General features: G+C 48.0%; 1 protein-coding gene and 1 long non-coding RNA gene across 6 annotated transcripts in view; one reads left to right on the top strand and one right to left on the bottom strand.

Moving 5' to 3' along the window:
- LOC137367113 (disintegrin and metalloproteinase domain-containing protein 12-like) overlaps positions 1-21,080 on the top strand; it is a 544,479-nt gene that overhangs the window by 88,261 nt on the left and 435,138 nt on the right. For all 5 annotated transcript variants that reach the window (XR_010973684.1, XM_068028577.1, XM_068028570.1 and 2 more), the window contains exon 4: positions 11,085-11,163. Coding sequence is in view for 4 of the 5 variants with exons in the window: in XM_068028577.1 (XP_067884678.1) it covers positions 11,085-11,163 (79 nt within the window). In the remaining variant the exon portion in view is untranslated. The remainder of the gene's footprint in view (positions 1-11,084; positions 11,164-21,080) is intronic.
- LOC137367144 (uncharacterized) overlaps positions 1-21,080 on the bottom strand; it is a 38,300-nt gene that overhangs the window by 9,097 nt on the left and 8,123 nt on the right. The window contains exon 3 of the long non-coding RNA XR_010973685.1: positions 9,267-9,464. This is a non-coding gene — a long non-coding RNA (uncharacterized lncRNA). The remainder of the gene's footprint in view (positions 1-9,266; positions 9,465-21,080) is intronic.

The following is a 21,080-nucleotide window of genomic DNA, read 5'->3' as shown; positions in this document are numbered from 1 at the left end:
CTACTCCACTCCACTCCACTCTCAACCTCACCCTTTTCACGACTCCACTCCACTCCACTCTCAACCTCACCCTTTTCACTACTCCACTCCACTCCACTCTCAGCCTCACCCTCTACTCTACTCCACTCCACTCCACTCTCATCCTCACCCTTTTTACTACTCCACTCCACTCCACTCTCAGCCTCACCCTCTACTCTACTCCACTCCACTCCACTCTCATCCTCACCCTTTTTACTACTCCACTCCACTCCACTCTCAACCTCACCCTTTTCACTACTCCACTCCACTCCACTCTCAGCCTCACCCTCTACTCTACTCCACTCCACTCCACTCTCATCCTCACCCTTTTTACTACTCCACTCCACTCCACTCTCAACCTCACCCTTTTCACTACTCCACTCCACTCCACTCTCAACCTCACCCTTTTCACTACTCCACTCCACTCCACTCCACTCTCAGCCTCACCCATTTCACTACTCTACTCCACTCCGCTCTCGGCCTCACCCTTTTCACTACTCCACTCCACTCCGCTCTCGGCCTCACCATTTTCACTACTCTACTCCACTCCGCTCTCGGCCTCACCCTTTTCACTACTCCACTCCACTCCGCTCTCGGCCTCACCCTTTTCACTACTCCACTCCACTCCGCTCTCGGCCTCACCATTTTCACTACTCCACTCCACTCCACTCTCAGCCTCACCATTTTCACTACTCCACTCCACTCCACTCTCAGCCTCACCATTTTCACTACTCCACTCCACTCCACTCTTGGCCTCACCCTTTTCACTACTTCACTCCACTACGCTCTCAGCCCCTCCCTTTTCACTACTCCACTCACTCCGCTCTCGGCCTCACCCTTTTCACCACTCCACTCCACTCCACTCCACTCCACTCTCAGCCTCACGATTTTTACTACTCCACTCCACTTCTCTCTCGGCCTCACCCTTTTCACTACTACACTCCACTCCGCTCTCAGCCTCACCCTTTTCACTACTCCACTCCACTCTGCTCTCAGCCTCACCCTTTTCACAACTCCACTCCACTCTGCTCTCAGCCTCACCCTTTTCACTACTCCACTCCACTCCACTCTCGGCCTCACCATTTTCACTTCTCCACTCCACTCTCGGCCTCACCCTTTTCACTACTCCACTCCACTCTCGGCCTCACCCTTTTCACTACTCCACTTCACTCCATTCACAGACTCAGCATTTTCACTACTCCACTCCACTCCACTCCTCTCCACTCTCAGCCTCACCCTTTTCACTACTCCACTCCACTCCACTCTCGGCCTCACCCTTTTCACTACTCCACTCCACTCCGCTCTCGGCCTCACCATTTTCACTACTCCACTGCTCTCTGCTCTCGTCCTCACCATTTTCACTCCTCCACTCCACTCCACTCTCAGCCTCACCATTTTCACGACTCCACTTCACTCCACTCCACTCTCGGCCTCACCATTTTCACTACTTCACTCCACTCCACTCTCAGCCTCACAATTTTCACTGCTCCACTCCACTCCACTCTCAGCCTCACCATTTTCACTACTCCACTCCACTCCACTCTCAGCCCCACCCTTATCACTACTCCACTCTCGGCCTCACCCTTTTCACTACTCCACTCCACTCCGCTCTCGGCCTCACCATTTTCACTACTCCACTCCTCTCCGCTCTCGTCCTCACCATTTTCACTACTCCACTCCACTCCACTCTCTGCCTCACTATTTTCACTACTCCACTTCACTCCACTCCACTCCACTCTCGGCCTCACCCTTTTCACTACTTCACTCCACTCCACTCTCAGTCTCACAATTTTCACTGCTCCACTCCACTCCACTCTCAGCCTCACCATTTTCACTACTCCACTCCACTCCACTCTCGGCCTCACCCTTTTCACGACTTCACTCCTCTACGCTCTCAGCCCCTCCCTTTTCACTACTCCACTCCACTCCGCTCTCGGCCTCACCCTTTTCACTACTCCACTCCACTCCGCTCTCAGCCTCACCCTTTTCACTACTCCACTCCACTCCGCTCTCGGCCTCACCCTTTTCACTACTACACTCCACTCGGCTCTCAGCCTCACAATTTTCACTACTCCACTCCACTCCACTCTCAGCCTCACCATTTTCACTACTCCACTCCACTCCACTCTCGGCCTCACCCGTTTCACTACTCCACTCCACTCCACTCCACTCTCAGCCTCACCCTTTTCACTACTCCACTCCACTCCACTCTCGGCCTCACCCTTTTCACTACTCCACTCCACTCCGCTCTCGGCCTCACCATTTTCACTACTCCACTCCACTCCGCTCTCGGCCTCACCCTTTTCACTACTCCACTCCACTCCACTCTCGGCCTCACCCTTTTCACTACTCCACTTCACTCCATTCTCAGACTCAGCATTTTCACTGCTCCACTCCACTCCACTCCACTCTCAGCCTCACCCTTTTCACTACTCCACTCCACTCCACTCTCGGCCTCACCCTTTTCACTACTCCACTCCACTCCGCTCTCGGCCTCACCATTTTCACTACTCCACTCCACTCCGCTCTCGGCCTCACCCTTTTCACTACTCCACTCCACTCCACTCTCGGCCTCACCCTTTTCACTACTCCACTTCACTCCATTCTCAGACTCAGCATTTTCACTGCTCCACTCCACTCCACTCCACTCTCAGCCTCACCCTTTTCACTACTCCACTCCACTCCACTCTCGGCCTCACCCTTTTCACTACTCCACTCCACTCCGCTCTCGGCCTCACCATTTTCACTACTCCACTCCACTCTCAGCCTCACCATTTTCACTGCTCCACTTCACTGCACTCCACTCCACTCTCGGCCTCACCCTTTTCACTACTTCACTCCACTCCACTCTCAGCCTCAGCATTTTCACTACTACACTCCACTCCACTCTCAGCCTCACCATTTTCACTACTCCACTCCACTCCGCTCTCAGCCTCACCCTTTTCACTACTCCACTCCACTCCACTCTCAGCCTCACCCTTTTCACTACTCCACTCTACTCCGCTCTCAGCCTCACCCTTTTCACTACTCCACTCCACTCCACTCTCGGCCTCACCCTTTTCACTACTCCACTCCACTCCACTCTCGGCCTCGCCCTTTTCACTACTCCACTCCACTCCACTCTCGGCCTCTCCATTTTCACTACTCCACTCCACTCTCGGCCTCACCCTTTTCACGACTCCACTCCACTCTCGGCCTCATCCTTTTCACTAATCCACTCCACTCCGCTCTCAGCCTCACCCTTTTCACTGCTCCACTCCACTCCACTCCACTTCACTCTCGGCCTCACCATTTTCACTACTCCACTCCACTCCACTCTCAGCCTCACCCTTTTCACTACTCCACTCCACTCCACTCTCGGCCTCACCATTTTCACTACTCCACTCCACTCCACTGTCAGCCTCACGCTTTTCACTACTCCACTCCACTCCACTCTCGGCCTCGCCCTTTTCACTACTTCACCTTCGGCCTCACCATTTTCACTACTCCACTCCACTCCACTCTCAGCCTCACCCTTTTCACTACTCCACTCCACTCCAATCTCGGCCTCACCATTTTCACGACTCCACTCCACTCTCGGCCTCACCATTTTCACTACTCCACTCCACTCCGCTCTTAGCCTCACCCTTTTCACTACTCCACTCCACTCCACTCTCAGCCTCAGCATTTTCACTACTCCACTCCACTCCACTCTCGGCCTCACCCTTTTCACTACTCCACTCCACTCCACTCCACTCCACTCTCAGCCTCACCCTTTTCACTACTCCACTCCACTCCACTCTCGGCCTCACCCTTTTCACTACTCCACTCCACTCCACTCTCGGCCTCACCCTTTTCACTACTCCACTCCACTCCGCTCTCGGCCTCACCATTTTCACTACTCCACTCCACTCCGCTCTCGGCCTCACCATTTTCACTACTCCACTCCACTCCACTCTCAGCCTCGCCATTTTCACTACTCCACTTCACTCCACTCCACTCTCGGCCTCACTCTTTTCACTACTTCACTCCACTCCACTCTCAGCCTCACCATTTTCACTACTCCACTCCACTCCACTCTCAGCCTCACCATTTTCACTACTCCACTCCACTCTCGGCCTCACCCTTTTCACTACTTCACTCCACTACGCTCTCAGCCCCTCCCTTTTCACTACTCCACTCCACTCCGCTCTCGGCCTCACCCTTTTCACTACTCCACTCCACTCCACTCTCAGCCTCACCATTTTCACTACTCCACTCCACTCCTCTCTCGGCCTCACCCTTTTCACTACGACACTCCACTCCGCTCTCAGCCTCACCCTTTTCACTGCTCCACTCCACTCCGCTCTCGGCCTCACCTTTTTCACTACTTCACTCCACTCCGCTCTCAGCCTCACCCTTTTCACTACTCCACTCCACTCCATTCTCTGCTTCGCCCTTTTCGGTACTCCACTCCACTCCACTCCACTCTCGGCTTCGCCTTTTTCACTACTCCACTCAACTCCACTCTCGGACTCACCCTTTTCACTACTCCACTCCATTACACTCTCAGCCTCACCCTTTTCACTACTCCACTCCACTCCGCTCTCAGCCTCACCCTTTTCACTACTCCACTCCACTCAACTCTCGGCTTCGCCCTTTTCACTACTCCACTCCACTCCACTCTCGGCCTCACCATTTTCATGTGATAGTCAGAGTAGAAATGAAAGAATAGTCAGGATGAATGCGTGGCTTGAGAGATGGTGCAGGAGGGAGGGGTTCAGATTTTTGGGACATTGGGACCGGTTCTGGGGGAGGTGGGACTATGACAAATTGGACGGTCTACACCTGGGCCGGACCAGAACCAATGTCCTTGGGGGTGCTTTTGCTAACGCTGTTGGGGAGGGTTTAAACTAATGTGGCAGGGGGTTGGGAACCAAATGAGGAGGTCAGTGGAGAGTAAGGAGGTAGTAACTAAAGCCTGTAAGGAACTAGATAATGAAGTCAGCGTGACTAAGGGAAAGAGTAGGCAGGGAGCAGATGATGAAAGCAAAGGGACTGGTGGTCTGTGGTGCATTTGTTTTAATGCAAGAAGTGTAGTAGGTAAGGCAGATGAACTTAGGGCCTGGATTAGTACCTGGGAGTATGATGTTATTGCTATTACTGAGACTTGGTTAAGGGAAGGGCATGATTGGCAACTAAATATCCCAGGATACCGATGCTTCAGGCAGGATAGAGAGGGAGGTAAAAGGGGTGGAGGAGTTGCATTACTGGTCAAAGAAGATATCACAGCTGTGCTGAAGGAAGGCACTATGGAGGACTCGAGCAGTGAGGCAATATGGGCAGAACTCAGAAATAGGAAGGGTGCGGTAACAATGTTGGGGCTGTACTACAGGCCTCCCAACAGCGAGCTTGAGATAGAGGTACAAATATGTTAACAGATTATGGAAAGATATAGGAGCAACAGGGTGGTGGTGATAGGAGATTTTAATTTTCCCAACATTGACTGGGATTCACTTAGTGTTAGAGGTCTAGATGGAACAGAATTTGTAAGGAGCATCCAGGAGGGTTTTCTCGAGCAGTATGTAAACAGTCCAACTCGGGAAGGGGCCATACTGGACCTGGTGTTGGGGAATGAGCCCGGCCAGGTGGTTGACGTTTCAGTAGGGGACTACTTTGGGAATAGTGATCACAATTCCGTAAGTTTTAGAATACTCATGGACAAAGACGAGAGTGGTCCTAAAGGAAGAGTGCTAAATTGGGGGAAGGCCAACTATACCAAAATTCGGCAGGAGCTGGGGAATGTAGATTGGGAGCAGCTGTTTGAAGATAAATCCACATGTGATATGTGGGAGGCTTTTAAAGAGAGGTTGATTAGCGTGCAGGAGAGACATGTTCCTGTGAAAATGAGGGATAGAAATGGCAAGATGAGGGAACCATGGATGACAGGTGAAATTGTGAGACTAGCTAAGAGGAAAAAGGAAGCATACATAAGGTCTAGGCGGCTGAAGAAAGACGAAGCTTTGGAAGAATATCGGGAATGTAGGACCAATCTGAAACGAGGAATTAAGAGGGCTAAAAGGGGTCATGAAATATCTTTAGCAAACAGGGTTAAGGAAAATCCCAAAGCCTTTTATTCATATATAAGGAGCAAGAGGGTAACTAGAGAAAGGATTGGCCCACTCAAGGACAAAGGAGGAAAGTTATGTGTGGAGTCAGAGAAAATGGGTGGGATTCTAAACGAGTACTTTGCATCGGTATTCACCGAGGAGAGGGACATGACGGATGTTGAGGTTAGGGACAGATGTTTGATTACTCTAGGTCAAGTCGGCATAAGGAGGGAGGAAGTGTTGGGTATTCTAAAAGGCATTAAGATGGACAAGTCCCCAGGTCCGGGTGGGATCTATCCCAGGTTACTGAGGGAAGTGAGAGAGGAAATAGCTGGAGCCTTAACAGATATCTTTGCAGCATCCTTAAACACGGGTGAGGTCCCGGAGGACTGGAGAATTGCTAATGTTGTCCCCTTGTTTAAGAAGGGTAGCAGGGATAATCCAGGTAATTATAGACCGGTGAGCCTGACGTCAGTGGTAGGGAAGCTGCTGGAGAAGATACTGAGGGATAGGATCTATTCCCATTTGGAAAAAAATGGGCTCATCAGTGATAGGCAACATGGTTTTGTGCAGGGAAGGTTATGTCTTACCAACTTAATAGAATTCTTTGAGGAAGTGACAAAGTTGATTGATGAGGGAAGGGCTGTAGATGTCATATACATGGACTTCAGTAAGGCGTTTGATAAGGTTCCCCATGGTAGGTTGATGGAGAAAGTGAAGGCGCATGGGGTCCAGGGTGTACTAGTTAGATGGATAAAGAACTGGCTGGGCAACAAGAGACAGAGAGTAGCAGTGGAAGGGAGTTTCTCAAAATGGAGACGTGTGACCAGTGGTGTTCCACAGGGATCCGTGCTGGGACCACTGTTGTTTGTGATATACATAAATGATTTGGAGGAAAGTATAGGTGGTCTGATTAGTAAGTTTGCAGATGACACTAAGATTGGTGGAGTAGCAGATAGTGAAGGGGACTGTCAGAGAATACAGCAGAATATAGATAGATTGGAGAGTTGGGCAGAGAAATGGCAGATGGAGTTCAATCAGGGTAAATGCGAGGTAATGCATTTTGGAAGATCCAATTCAAGAGTGAACTATACAGTAAATGGAAAAGTCCTGGGGAAAATTGATGTACAGAGAGATTTGGGTGTTCAGGTCCACTGTTCCCTGAAGGTAGCAACGCAGGTAAATAGAGTGGTCAAGAAGGCATACGGCATGCTTTCCTTCATCGGACGGGGTATTGAGTACAAGAGTTGGCAGGTCATGTTACAGTTGTATAGGAATTTGGTTCGGCCACATTTGGAATACTGCGTGCAGTTCTGGTCGCCACATTACCAAAAGGATGTAGATGCTTTGGAGAGGCTGCAGAGGAGATTCACCAGGATGTTGCCTGGTATGGAGGGCGCTAGCTATGAAGAGAGGTTGAGTAGATTAGTATTATTTTCATTAGAAAGGTGGATGTTGAGGGGGGACCTGATTGAGGTGTACAAAATCATGAGAGGTATAGACAGGGTGGATAGCAAGAAGCTTTTTCCCAGAGTGGGGGATTCAAATACTAGGGGTCACGAGTTCAAAGTGAGAGGGGAAAAGTTTAGGAGGGATATGCGTGGAAAGTTCTTTACGCAGAGGGTGGTGGGTGCCTGGAACGCGTTGCCAGCGGAGGTGGTAGACGCGGGCACAATAGCGTCTTTTAAGATGTATCTAGACAGATACATGAATGGGCAGGAAGCAGAGAGATACAGACCCTTCGAAAATAGGCGACAGGTTTAGATAGAGGATCTGGATCAGCGCAGGCTTGGAGGGCCGAAGGGCCTGTTCCTGTGCTGTAATTTTCTTTGTTCTTTGTTCTTTATATCAGAAACCCTGTCATGGAAGGTAGCATCATCAGAGCAGATGCGTCGGAGACAGAGAAACTGGGAGAATGGAATGGAGTCCTTACAGGAGGCAGGGTGTGAGGAAGTACAGAGGGTCAGAGGGACCTTGGTGTACTTGTCCATAGATCTCTGAAGGCAGCAGCACAGGTAGATAAGGTGGTTAGGAAGGCATATGGGATACTTGTCTTTATTAGCTGGGGCATAGAATATAAGAGCAGGGAGGTTATGATGGAGCTGTATAAAATGCTAGTTAGGCCACAACTGGAGTACTGTGTACAGTTCTGGTCACCACACTACAGGAAGGATGTGATTGCACTGGAGAGGGTGCAGAGTAGATTCACCAGGATGTTGCCTGGGCTGGAGCATTTCAGCTTTGAAGAGAGACTGAAAAGGCTAGGGTTGTTTTCCTTTGAGCAGAGAAGGCTGAGGGGGGACATGATTGAGGTATAAAAAATTATGAGGGGCATTGATAGGTTAGATCGGAAGAAACTTTTTCCCTTAGTGGAGGGGTCAATACCCAGGGGGCATAGATTTAAGATAAAGGGGCAAGAGGGTTGGAGGGGATTTGAGGAAGCATATTATCACCCAGAGGGTGGTTGGAATCTGGAACACACTGTCTGAAGAGGTGGTGAAGGCAGGAACCCTCACAAGATTTAAGAAGTATTTAGATGAGCACTTGAAACACCATAGCATACAAGGCTATGGGCCAAGTGCAGGAATATGGGATTAGAATAGTTGGGTGCTGTATCGCCAGCACAGACACGATGGGCCAAAGGGCCCGTTTCTGTGCTGTATAACTCTGACTCTAAGTGTAGTCGACAGCACTACCTCAGCCAGGATCGTGGTTCCTTGGGGAAACGAGGAAGTTATATCGTTCTCGGGGTTAACCAGGCGAAGTAACGAAGTAACAATAGTCCGACTATAAAACATCAGCCATGTCAAATAAGGATCCGAGTGGGGACCTGAAGGGCCGTGTGTAGGAGCATGAGTGCAGGCAAAGGCACTAAGGAGATGTACAAGGATGAATAGTTCAGTTTTGTTTGTATTATTGGATGTGATGTTGGATAATGCTGTTGTGTTAGGTTTTACTTCTGGAGCAGGACGCTGGACATAACTCTCCTGCTCTTCATAACACTGCCTTGGAATCTTTTCCGTTGATCTGAGAGAGCTGACAGAACCTTGGTTTACAGTCTCATCCAAAAGACAAATACAGCAAATTCCCGTCAAAAATCCAACAAGTCCAAAACTCCTCCAAGAACACGTCACAGTACTTCCACAAATGTTTCAAAAGCATAAGACAAAATCCCCTCACCTGCAAGTTTGGCGACAGGTCCTTTAAATAAATCAGGCTAGCGGGGGCTACCTTGCAGCGGAGTTCATACAGCTTGGGATTGTTTGTGAGGGGGCGTTAACCGGACCTGCACGATTGAAATTACTTAAACAGCTGTTGGAAAAGCCTTCGAGGCGATTGGATTTCGTGATCAGCCCATTCTGCATACTTCTGGTACACCTGCAATAGAATCCAAGAACGGTTACAGCACAGAAAGAGGCATTTAGCCCATTGCTCTTTGTGGGAGCTTTCTGTGTACATGTTAGCTGCTGCATTTCCTGCATTACAACAGTGACTCCAGTTTGAAGAGTTCAATGTAATTAGTTCAATACAATTTGCCTTTATTCATCAGTCCATACTTTTCCAAATGCCAATTAATTTTTGTCCAAAATATTGGGCAGTATTTTCCTGGTCCCTGGGCAGTTGGCTGGGAGGCAGGGGACCAGTGATGTAGTGGGGAGCTGCATTAGAACAGCTCTCTGAGGCCCTCCCACCACCGGGAAAGTTTCCCAGTAGCAGACTGCAAGGTGGATTGGCAGACAGCTCCAAGAAGCCAGCAGGCAATTTCCATCATTAAAGACCCAATCAAGGGCCCCCCACACCCACCTCACCATGTGGCCATCTCCCTACAACAGCCTGGTGGTGGGGAGTGCAATGGAGCAAGAGGCTTCATGGCCCAAAGAGAAGGCCATGGGCAGGAAAAACAACCTCATGACCCCAATGATCCCCCCTCGACGGGGTTCCCTTCCAAACCTCAAGCCCCTGAATTCTTTCATTTTTAATTTATGACCTGGGGGCCTCCTAGGTTCTCTGACTTGCCCCAGCAGAGTCCTACTCTCCCGTTGGCACTGCTAAGGCCCTCTGATTGGGTTGGCAGCTTCAGGAGCCCCCCCCTCCCCCTCCCCCCCATCCTTAATTGAACAGTTGGTCGGCCTGCAGACGGCCAATTTGGTGGTATCTGGGATAAAATTGCCGAGCTGGTCTTGCTGTCGTTAATTACAGGCTCGGGACTTGCTTTTTGCCCTGTCGCGGGGTCCTGAAAAGGTTCCCCAACACCAATGTTAGGTTGACTGGCCTGCCGTTGCTGGGTTTATCTTTGTCCCTTTTCTAAACAGGGGAGTAGCCTATTCAATCCTCCAGTGCAATGGCACCTTTTCCCATAAAGGAAGGGAGCTTTACTCTTCCCTACTCACTGGCCACAGAGCACCTACTGGATACAGTCCCCACCAGGGGAATCACCCTGTAAGATACACCAGATATAATCCAGATGCAAAACTACCCTGCACACAGAATCGATCCACATATATAACACCGGATACATTTCCTCTAATTTTAGCAAACCTTATATGGTCAAAGTTCTGCATTACCGAGAACTCTGAGCTCCCAGCAATCTTACTAATCCAAGAGAGGAGATGAGATGCAAGATGAGAATAGTCTGAATGGACTTGTTAGGGCCAAGACGATGTAGACATACAGCAACTCTGAGGTACACTGTCTGATTGAAAAGTGAAGCTTTCACTCTGAGTCAGACCATTCCCAGGAATAATAATTCTAAATGGTAGTTTGTCCTGGATCAGGAGCTGAAGATTTGAGCTTGTTTCAAGAAACATTTTTATTTGATAATCCAGCCTCAGACTGTCCTTCCATTGATGTATTCATGCTTTGGGTTTTATTCTGTTGTAACACTCAGTATCTCACTCACAGACAGTGTGTCTGCTAAATGGACAGACCAGTGCTGAGTAACTCTGCCATTCACTCGAATTCTGTCCAACTTTAATCCTTTCTGTTTTTTTCCCACAGATTCCTCTTGCCGAGAGGATTCCAGGTATCGTACTATGATTCAAATGGGACTCTGGTGACAGAGAAGGACACTGAACTGGTGAGTAATCACTTGCAAACTGAGACCAGAGTGAAGTCCATTGATTTTAAATGCATTGATTGTGGATATATTTTGCCCTTTCATTTTTCTGCTGTTTCCTCCCTGTCCCTCTCGTTCTGCTGTTTCCTCCCTGCCCCTCTCATTTTGCTGTTTCCTCCCTGCCCCTCTCGTTCTGCTGTTTCCTCCCTGCCCCTCTCGTTCTGCTGTTTCCTCCCTGTCCCTCTCGTTCTGCTGTTTCCTCCCTGCCCCTCTCGTTCTGCTGTTTCCTCCCTGCCCCTCTCGTTCTGCTGTTTCCTCCCTGCCCCTCTCGTTCTGCTGTTTCCTCCCTGCCCCTCTCGTTCTGCTGTTTCCTCCCTGCCCCTCTCGTTTTGCTGTTTCCTCCCTGCCCCTCTCGTTCTGCTGTTTCCTCCCTGCCCCTCTCGTTCTGCTGTTTCCTCCCTGCCCCTCTCGTTCTGCTGTTTCCTCCCTGTCCCTCTCGTTCTGCTGTTTCCTCCCTGCCCCTCTCGTTCTGCTGTTTCCTCCCTGCCCCTCTCGTTCTGCTGTTTCCTCCCTGCCCCTCTCGTTCTGCTGTTTCCTCCCTGCCCCTCTCGTTCTGCTGTTTCCTCCCTGCCCCTCTCGTTCTGCTGTTTCCTCCCTGCCCCTCTCGTTCTGCTGTTTACTCACTTGTTGGTGCTGATTCTAGCTTTACAGCTCTCATGCTCACTCCTTTATCTTCACCAAGTCTCCATTCTTCTGATATAAGCCTAGGCACTGAGTGTCAAGACAAAGGCAGTATTGTGGGGAGACAGTGGCATTGTGGTAATGCCACTGAGTTAGTAATGAAGAGGTCCAGGCTAATGCCTGGGGACATGGGTTCAAATCCCACCATGGTAACAGGTGGAATTTAAATTCAATTAATAAAAATATGGAAGCTAGTCTCCGTAACAGTGCCATGCAACTGTCATCAATTATGGTAAAAACCCAATATAATAAAAGCAAAATGCTGCAGATGCTAGAAAGCTGAAATAAAAACAAGAAATGCTAGCAATACTCAGTATCTGTGGAGAGAGAAGCAGAGTTAATGTTTCAGGTCAGTGACCCTTCTTCAGAACTGACAATATTAGAAATGTAAAACAGGGCTGGGGCAAGAGATAACAAAAGAGAAGGTGTTGATAGGACAAGGTCACAGAGAATAACTGACCAGAAGGTCATGGAACAAAGGCAAACAGTATGTTAATAGTGTGCTGAAAGACAAAGTGTTAGTACAGAGAGGATGTTAATGGACAGAAAATGAACAGCCCTGGCCCCAAGCACAAACATGAAAAAAACAGTGGGTTGGCTCAGTAGAAACAAACTAAAATAAAATAAACACATTAAAAAAAAACTAAAAAAGGGGCCCATCATACTCTGAAATTATTGAACTCAATGTTCAGCCCATCAGGCTGTAGCGTGCCGAATTGGTATTTCGTAAAAACCCATCTTGTCACTAATGTCCTTTAGGGAAGGAAATCTGCTGTCTTTATCTGGTCTGGTCTACAGGTGACTCCAGACCCACAACAATGTGGTTGACTCTTAACTAATCTCTCAAATGGTCTCGCAAGCCATTCAGTTGTCAAAGGCTATGAAGATGGGCAGGTGGAAGGAGTGGCTGTGGGAGAGCATTTTGGTGGTAGTGATCATAATTCAGTCAGTTTTAATATAATTATGGAAAAGGACAGAGATAGAACAGGAGTTCGAGTTCTCAATTGGGACAAGGCCAATTTTACTAAACTGAGGAGTGATTTAGCGGAAGTGGACTGGAAACAGCTACTTGAAGGTAAATCAGTGTCAGAGCAGTGGGAGGTATTCAAAGGGGAGATTCAAGGGGTTCAGAGAAAACATGTTCCCACAAAGAAAAAGGGTGGGAGCCCCATGGATGTCAAGGAGCTTACAGGGTAAGATAAGGCAGAAAAGGAAAGCTTATGTCCGACACCGAGAACTCAATACTACAGAAAGCCGAGAGGAGTATAGAAAGTGAAGGGGTGAAATCAAAAAGGAAATTAGGAAAGCAAAGAGAGAGCATGAAAAAATATTGGCAAGCAAAATCAAGGTGAATCCAAAGATGTTTTCAGAGCTGGCGGGCAGCCATAAAGACAGGGCTAAATTGTGGCGAGTCGAAGAGACTTAGTAGTTGGCAGGAAAAAAGACAGAGGCGCAAGGGGAGAGCCAACTGTGCAACAGCCCCAACAAACAAATTTCTCTGCAGCACCTGTGGAAGAGCCTGTCACTCCAGAATTGGCCTTTATAGCCACTCCAGGCGCTGCTTCACAAACCACTGACCACCTCCAGGCGCGTATCCATTGTCTCTCGAGATAAGGAGGCCCAAAAGAAAAAGAAAAGAATTTATCAATACATTAAGAGTAAGAGGATAACTAAGGAGAAAGTAGGGCCCAAAAAAGACCAAAAAGGTAACCTATTGTAGGAGAGGAAGATGTTGGTATGGTTCTTAATGAATACTTTGCATCTGTCTTCACAAAAGAGGGGGACGATGCAGATATTGTAGTTAAGGAGGAAGAGTGTGAAGTATTGGATGTGATAAACATAGGGAGAGAGGAAGTATTAATGGGATCAGCATCATAAGGTGTTTAAGAAGGCATATGGAATCCTTTCCATTATTAGCCGAGGTATAGAAAATAAGAGTAGGGAGGTTATGCTGGAACTGTATAACTCATTGGTTAGGCCACACCTTGAGTATTGTGTGCAGTTTTGGTCACCTCATTACAGAAAGGATGTAATTGTACTGCCTGAAAGGGTTGTTGAGGCAGAAACCCTCAACTCATTCAAAAGGAGTCTGGATATGCACCTCAGGGCTACGGACCAAATGCTGGAAGGTGAGATTAGAATAGGTGGATTGTTTTTCAGCCGGCACAGACACGATGGGCCAAGTGGCCTCTTTCTGTGCTTTAAACTTTCTATGATTCTGTGACGTGCTGGCCTTGCCAACAATGACCGCATCCCATGAAAGAATAAAATAAAACCAAGCCTTGTCCTGTTCTCGGCTGTTGGGAATATATTTTTGTTTCAGTTTATTGAAAAATACTGCAGTCCTGTTTCTGTATTAAAACGAATTCAAACACATGGTCAAATGCCAGGAGGTTTATTAAAGGTGAAATGAACCAAGATACTCACGACCAACATCATGGTTACTTAAGATTTGGTTGTGAAAGGATGCTCATTACGGTCAGATGAGTTTAACTCTCCAGATTGCTCCCTTTCATCTCCCCACCTCATATTACAAAGGAATTGTTTTTAAACTCAGCTAAAAGGCTTTTTCATCTGCTCCTCCTTGACCTTCACTCTTGCTTTTATATTTATTACAAGAGTGCTTCTAATTTTTGTAAAATATGTTTTTAAGGACTTATAGCTGAATTCTGGACATTGATTCATCTCGAATCTTGAAGAGATGCTGAACTTTGTGATTTTTCAATCGAGGTCACCAGAAGGTTCCTGGACTGGGCTTGTAAACAGGCCCTTTACTGGAAAGTACCTGTTTTCAGATAAAACACCAGCAGGGAGCTTGTTGGTTTGACTTGGAGAAGATGTTTACAAAGAAGTGAGATCAAGATTTATAGAGGTCAGGAAGCTTGACGTCTGGAAAGTTTTTGGTTTCACTTCGAATGGTTACAAAAGACAATTGGTTTTTGCAGGCTAGGCTTGTATCCGCTGGAATTTAGAAGAGTAAGAGGCGACTTGATTGAATCATATAAGATCCTGAGGGGTCTTGACAGGGTGGATGTGGAAAGGATGTTTCCCCTTGTGGGAGAATCTCGAACTAGGGGTCACTGTTTAAAAATAAGGGGTCGCCCATTTAAGACAGAAATTAGAAATTTTTTTCTCTCAGAGGGTCGTGAGTCTTTGGAACTCTCTTCCTCAAAAGGCGGTGGAAGCAGAGTCTTTGAATATTTTTAAGGCAGAGGTAGATAGATTCTTGATAAGCAAGGGGGTGAAAGGTTATCAGGGGTAGGTGGAAATGTGGAGTAATCAGTTCAGCCATGAACTTATTGAATGGTGGAGCAGGCTCGAAGGGCCGAGTGGCCTACTCCTGCTCCTAACTCGTATGTTTGTATTTTTTCTTTTCAGAGTTCATTGTACCATCAGTATTTATCAGGAGAGGCTAGAGGGTGGCTACTGGGTGACAAGGGAAATCTGCTGACCTCATGACTCTGGCGTGCAACTTTCACACACGTAGGCAGTGTGCATATAATGAGAGCCATACTGACACACAAAATGCAATCATGCAGATGATTGAGATGCTGAAGGAACATTTCTACTGCATGTCCTGCTCTGGAGGAGCCCTGCAGTACTCTCCAGAGTGTGTTGTAGGCTGCTGTTTCCTGCACAGTGCCCCCACCAGGTATATGGAAGCCAGTTGAGTTGTGTTACGATCCTGCTCGGACTGTCAACAGTCAAACAAAAACTTTATAGTACAAGAGTCAAACATTACAAAGTTAACACTACAGTTTGGAAATACTTGTATTTTAAACGGCACAGTGGCACAGTGGTTAGCACCACAGCCTAACAGCTCCAGTGACCCGGGTTCAATTCTGGGTCCTGCCTGTGTGGAGTTTGCAAGTTCTCCCTGTGTCTGCGTGGGTTTTCTCCGGGTGCTCCGGTTTCCTCCCACAAGCCAAAAGACTTGCAGGTTGGTAGGTAAATTGGCCATTATACATTGTCACTAGCATAGGTAGCTGGTAGGGAAATATAGGGACAGGTGGGGATGTGGTAGGAATATGGGATTAGTGTAGGATTAGTATAAATGGGTGGTTGATGGTCGGCACAGACTCGGTGGGCCGAAGGGCCTGTTTCAGTGCTGTATCTCTAATCTAATCTAATCTAAACTTAAAATCTTAACATAAAGATGAATACTTTAAATCCTAAATCTCAACTTAACACCATCATTTGACTGTTATTTCCACCCCAAGAATTTTTCCTATACATTACAGGATCTTGGCAGTTTGTTCACTTTTCCTGGGACCCATCCAAAGTGTACCACAGCTCTTAGGAATTCACCTCGATTTCTTTAGTTTCTCAGCTGTCTTCCGAGGTATAACATCACCTCCCGAATCCAGACTTCCCAGCTTGAACACAGGCCTGCCTCAACAGAGAAACACCCCTGGTTCCCAATGGTCTCTCTGCTCCTGAGTCCAACTGCTTTCAACGCCAGCAGCTTTCCCCAAAGCCGACTGATTGACTGTCTCAGCAAGCTCCCAAAAAACTACCTGACCTCAAAGGTATCTCCCTAGCAACATGTATCTCCATAGCAAGTGGCACATGTAGGATGTCCCAGATTTTTTTTTATTTGTTCATGGGATGTGGCGTCGCTGGCTAGGGCAGCATTTATTGCCCATCCCTAATTGCCCTTGAGAAGGTGGTGGTGAGCTGCTTTCTTGAACCGCTGCAGTCCATGTGGGGTAGGTACACCCACAGTGCTGTTAGGAAGGGGGTTCCAGGATTTTGACCCAGCGACAGTGAAGGAACGGTGATATAGTTCCAAGTCAGGATGGTGTGTGACTTGGAGGGGAACTTGCAGGTGGTGGTGTTCCCATGTATCTGTCGCCCTTATCCTAGTTGGTAGAGGTCGCGAGTTTGGAAGGTGCTGTCGAAGGAGTCTTCGTGAATTGATGCAGTGCATCTTGTAGATGGTACACACTGCTGCCACCGTGTGGTGGAGGGCGTGAATGTTTGTAGATGGGGTGCCAATCAAGTGGGTTGCTTTGTCCTGGATGGTGTCGAGCTTCTTGAGTGTTATTCATCAACAGGCAGATTGGTGAGGACGAGGTCAAGTATGTTTTCCCTCTTTGTTCCCTCACCACCTGCCGCAGACCCAGTCTAGCAGCTATGTCCTTCAGGACTCGGCCAGCTCGGTCAGTAGTGCTGCTCCCGAGCCACTCTTGATGATGGACATTGATGTCTCCCCATTCAAAATGCATTTTGTGCCCTTGCTATCCTGTGCTTTCTCCAAGTGGTGTTCAACATGGGGAAGCACTGATTCATCAGCCGATGGGGCACAGTATGTGGTAATTGCCCATGTTTGACCTGATGCCATGAGACATCATGGGGTCTGGAGTTAATGTTGAGGACTCCCAGGACAACTCCCTCCCTACTGTATACCACTGTGCTGCCACCTCTTGTGGGTCTGTCCTACTGGAGGGACAGGACATACCCGGGGATGGTGATGGCAGTGTCTGGGACATTGTCTGTAAGGTATGATTCCATGAGTATGACTATGTCAGGCTGTTGTTTGACTAGTCTGTGGGACAGCTCTCCCAACTTTGGCACAAGCCCCCAGATGTTAGTAAGGAGGACTTTGCAGGGTTGACAGGGCTGGGTTTGCCGTTGTCGTTTCCAGTGCCTAGGTCGATGCCGGGTGGTCCGTCCGGTTTCATTCTTTATTGTCTTTGGAGCAGTTTGATACAACTGAGTGTCTTGCTCAGCCATTTCAGAGGGCATGTAAGAGTTAACCACATTGCTGTGGGTCTGGAGTCACATGTAGGCCAGACCAGGTAAGGACGGCAGATTTCCTTCCCTAAGAGACATTAGTGAACTAGGTGGGTTTTTACAACAATGGTCACCACTAAACTGTTTTATTTTAATTACAGATTTTTATTAATTGAATTCAAATTCCACCATCTGCTGTAGTGGGAGTCAAACCCATGTCCCCAGTGTATTAGCCTGGGGCTTTGCGTTACTAGTCTCGTGACATTACCACTATGCCACCGCCTCCCCAGATAGCAATTTAAACGAATTATTTCTAACTCTAAATCTTCTTTGATTTCTGATAGCCACATGAATAACTGATATTGCTAACACTGACAGAGAGCAAACGTTTCTAGACTTCTTAGTTCTAATGGTCTAACTAAACGAGGCCACCTGCAGTGTTATTGCTCTTCCCTCTAACTCTGTTTCTGTAATCACTCACAGAGAGATTTTCGAACTTTAAATCTTGGGTGGTCTACAATCTTATGAAATTCTTAAAAGCACACATTTAATGTCCCAAAACTATAAGTGACCTCTGAAATATTAATACAAACCATGAACCAGGTGATTGTAACAGGAGGAAGAATAGAAAGAGTAAGTGAGAAGGCAACCAATGCATCATCTTTCTACTCCGACTGTCCATGACCTTACAATAGCTCATCTGCCTGTGGTACCAGTGAATGAAACCCCAATTCCCTGTTCAACAACAGACTGACACCTTACCTTCCCTCTGTTACACACCAACATCGCCTTGGCCACAACGCTGAAATAAAAGTCACCACAAAATAACCATTCCAAACCAACGTTATCAAACAAACCATCCCGATTTCTATACAGACGTCAACTAATTACCCTTGTGCATTCCCTATACGTGTCTTTTTTGTGCCTTTCTTTGGTTTAGTTCTCATACACACAACTCCCAGTGGCTGCCGTATGTCTGTGGGGGAGACTGCAGGTGGCTGAGCAGGATGACCTCGCAGTACTCTGGACCTAGAAAGCCCAGCTTTCGACTTGCCACCTTGGTATGGGAGGCAGCAGTCATTCTAAGAGAAGGCAGCAGGTTCATGCTCCACTGAATCACTGGCACTACCCAGGTTGGTTTCTCAACAATCCGTGTAATATGCTGGAGTACAGATTGCTGGACTGCTGTGAGACATTGAAAGTTCCTTTGAGTACTGGGATCTGCAGCCATGATGACAACAGGCTGAGTCTGCACAGCAACAGGCTGAGTCTGCACAGCAACAGGCTGAGTCTGCACAGCAACAAGCTGGGTTTGCACAGCAACAGGCTGGGTTTGCACAGCAACAAGCTGGGTTTGCACAGCAACAGGCTGGGTTTGCACAGCAACAAGCTGGGTTTGCACAGCAACAGGCTGAGTCTGCACAGTAACAAGCTGAGTCTGCACAGCAACAGGCTGAGTCTGCACAGCAACAAGCTGGGTTTGCACAGCAACAAGCTGGGTTTGCATGACTTCAGTCTGAGCTTCCGCTGCAGCACTCAGATGCTGGGTGGCTTCTGCTTGTGCTGCTGAGACATCAGCCATCAGATGGTGCATCATGATCGGGTTTGCAAGTCTTCATGGAGTTGGCCACCACTTCTTACCTGGAAAAGATGAGCTGCAAGCTATGCACAAGGCCCTGGGCAAGGTTGTTGCTGGAATGCACCAAACGTTTCTCTTTGTAAACCCATCAGTCTTTTACTGGATGCTACTCCATCAAAGTCTTCATCTGAATCCTCTGCAGCAGAATTCTTGTACAAACTCAAATTCCAGTAAGTTGGCACCTCTGCTACCATTTCCCTCTGGCCCACAGGCCCCTCATGCCAGGTGTCTAACTACATGTAGATCCCACTCCTAAGCTATTATTGAAAGTAAAAGCAGTGTCAGTATCTAAATTGGTGGCTGTGAGAGCAAGTGACAGGGTTTCTTCGTCATCAGTCTCTTCTTCCTTCACCACTTCTTCTTTCTGCACTGCTGCCTGGACCGTTGCAGTTCTTGGATATCTGAAAGGAGAAAGACACAAGGATAGGGTTTCACTGAGGGGGAAGGGTGGAAAGTAAGAGATGCCTCCTTAAACCTCCTGCAGCTTGTAAACCAAAGAGATTATGGGATGAGGGGGAAGTGGGAAAGAGGATTATGAGTACATCATTATCTTCGATGGTTTCAGCCTCACCACTGGTCACATTTCAGTCATGGCCACTCTAATGAGTGCCTTTGACAAGGTCCCACATGGGAGACTTATCGAGAAAGCAAATGCACATGGGATACAGGGTAACTTGATAAGATGGATTCAAAATTGGCTTAGCTGTAGGAGACAGAGAGTGATGACAGACGGCTGTTTTAGTGACTGGAAGCCAGTGTCCAGTGGCGTACCACAGGGATCTGTGCTGGGTCCCTATTGTTTGTCATTTATATAAACAACATAGATGACTATGTGGGGGGTAGGATCAGTAAGTTCGCGGATGACACAAAGATTGGCCGAGTGGTTAACAGAGAGGTGGAGTGTCTTAGGTTACAGGAAGATATAGACGGGATGGTCAAATGGGCAGAAAAGTGGCAGATGGAATTTAACCCTGAAAAGTGTGAGGTGATACACTTTGGAAGGAGTAATGTGACACGGAAGTATTCAATGAATGGTCTGACACTGGGATGTTCCGAGGAACAAAGGCACCTTGGTGTGTTTGTCCATAGATCTCTGAAGGTAGAAGGGCAGGTTAATAGGGTGGTGAAAAAGGCATATGGGACACTTGCCTTTGTCAATCGAGGCATAGATTACAAAAGCAGGGAGGTCATGTTGGAGTTGTAGAGAACTTTGGTAAGGCCACAGCTGGAGTACTGTGCGCAATTCTGGTCGCCACATTATAGGAAGGATGTGATTGCATTGGAGGGGGTGCAGAGGCGATTCACCAGGATGTTGCCTGGGATGGAACATTTAAGCTATGAAGAGAGGTTGGATAGGCTTGGGTTGTTTTCGCTGGAGCAGAGAAGACTGAGGGGTGACCTGATCGAGGTGTACAAGATTATGAGGGGCATGGACAGGGTGGATAGGGCGCAGCTGTTCCCCTTAGTTGAAGGGTCAGTTACGAGGGGTCACAAGTTTAAGGTGAGGGGCGGAAGGTTTAAGGGGGATTTGAGGAAGAACTTTTTTACCCAGAGGGTGGTGACGGTCTGGAATGCCCTGCCTGGGAGGGTGGTAGAGGCGGGTTGCCTCACATCCTTTAAAAAGTACCTGGATGAAAACTTGGCACGTCATAACATTCAAGGCTATGGGCCAAGTGCTGGCAAATGGGATTAGGTAGACAGGTCAGGTGTTTTAATGCATCGGTGCAGACTCGATGGGCCGAAGAGCCTCTTCTGCACTGTATTATTCTGTGATTCTGTGATGGTAAGCACTGTCTCCTACATCAGGGTGAGGACCTCGTGC

This window comes from Heterodontus francisci, chromosome 1 (assembly GCF_036365525.1).
Source record: "Heterodontus francisci isolate sHetFra1 chromosome 1, sHetFra1.hap1, whole genome shotgun sequence".
Taxonomy (NCBI): Eukaryota; Metazoa; Chordata; class Chondrichthyes; order Heterodontiformes; family Heterodontidae; genus Heterodontus; species Heterodontus francisci.
This window is presented reverse-complemented; position numbering and strand designations above follow the sequence as displayed.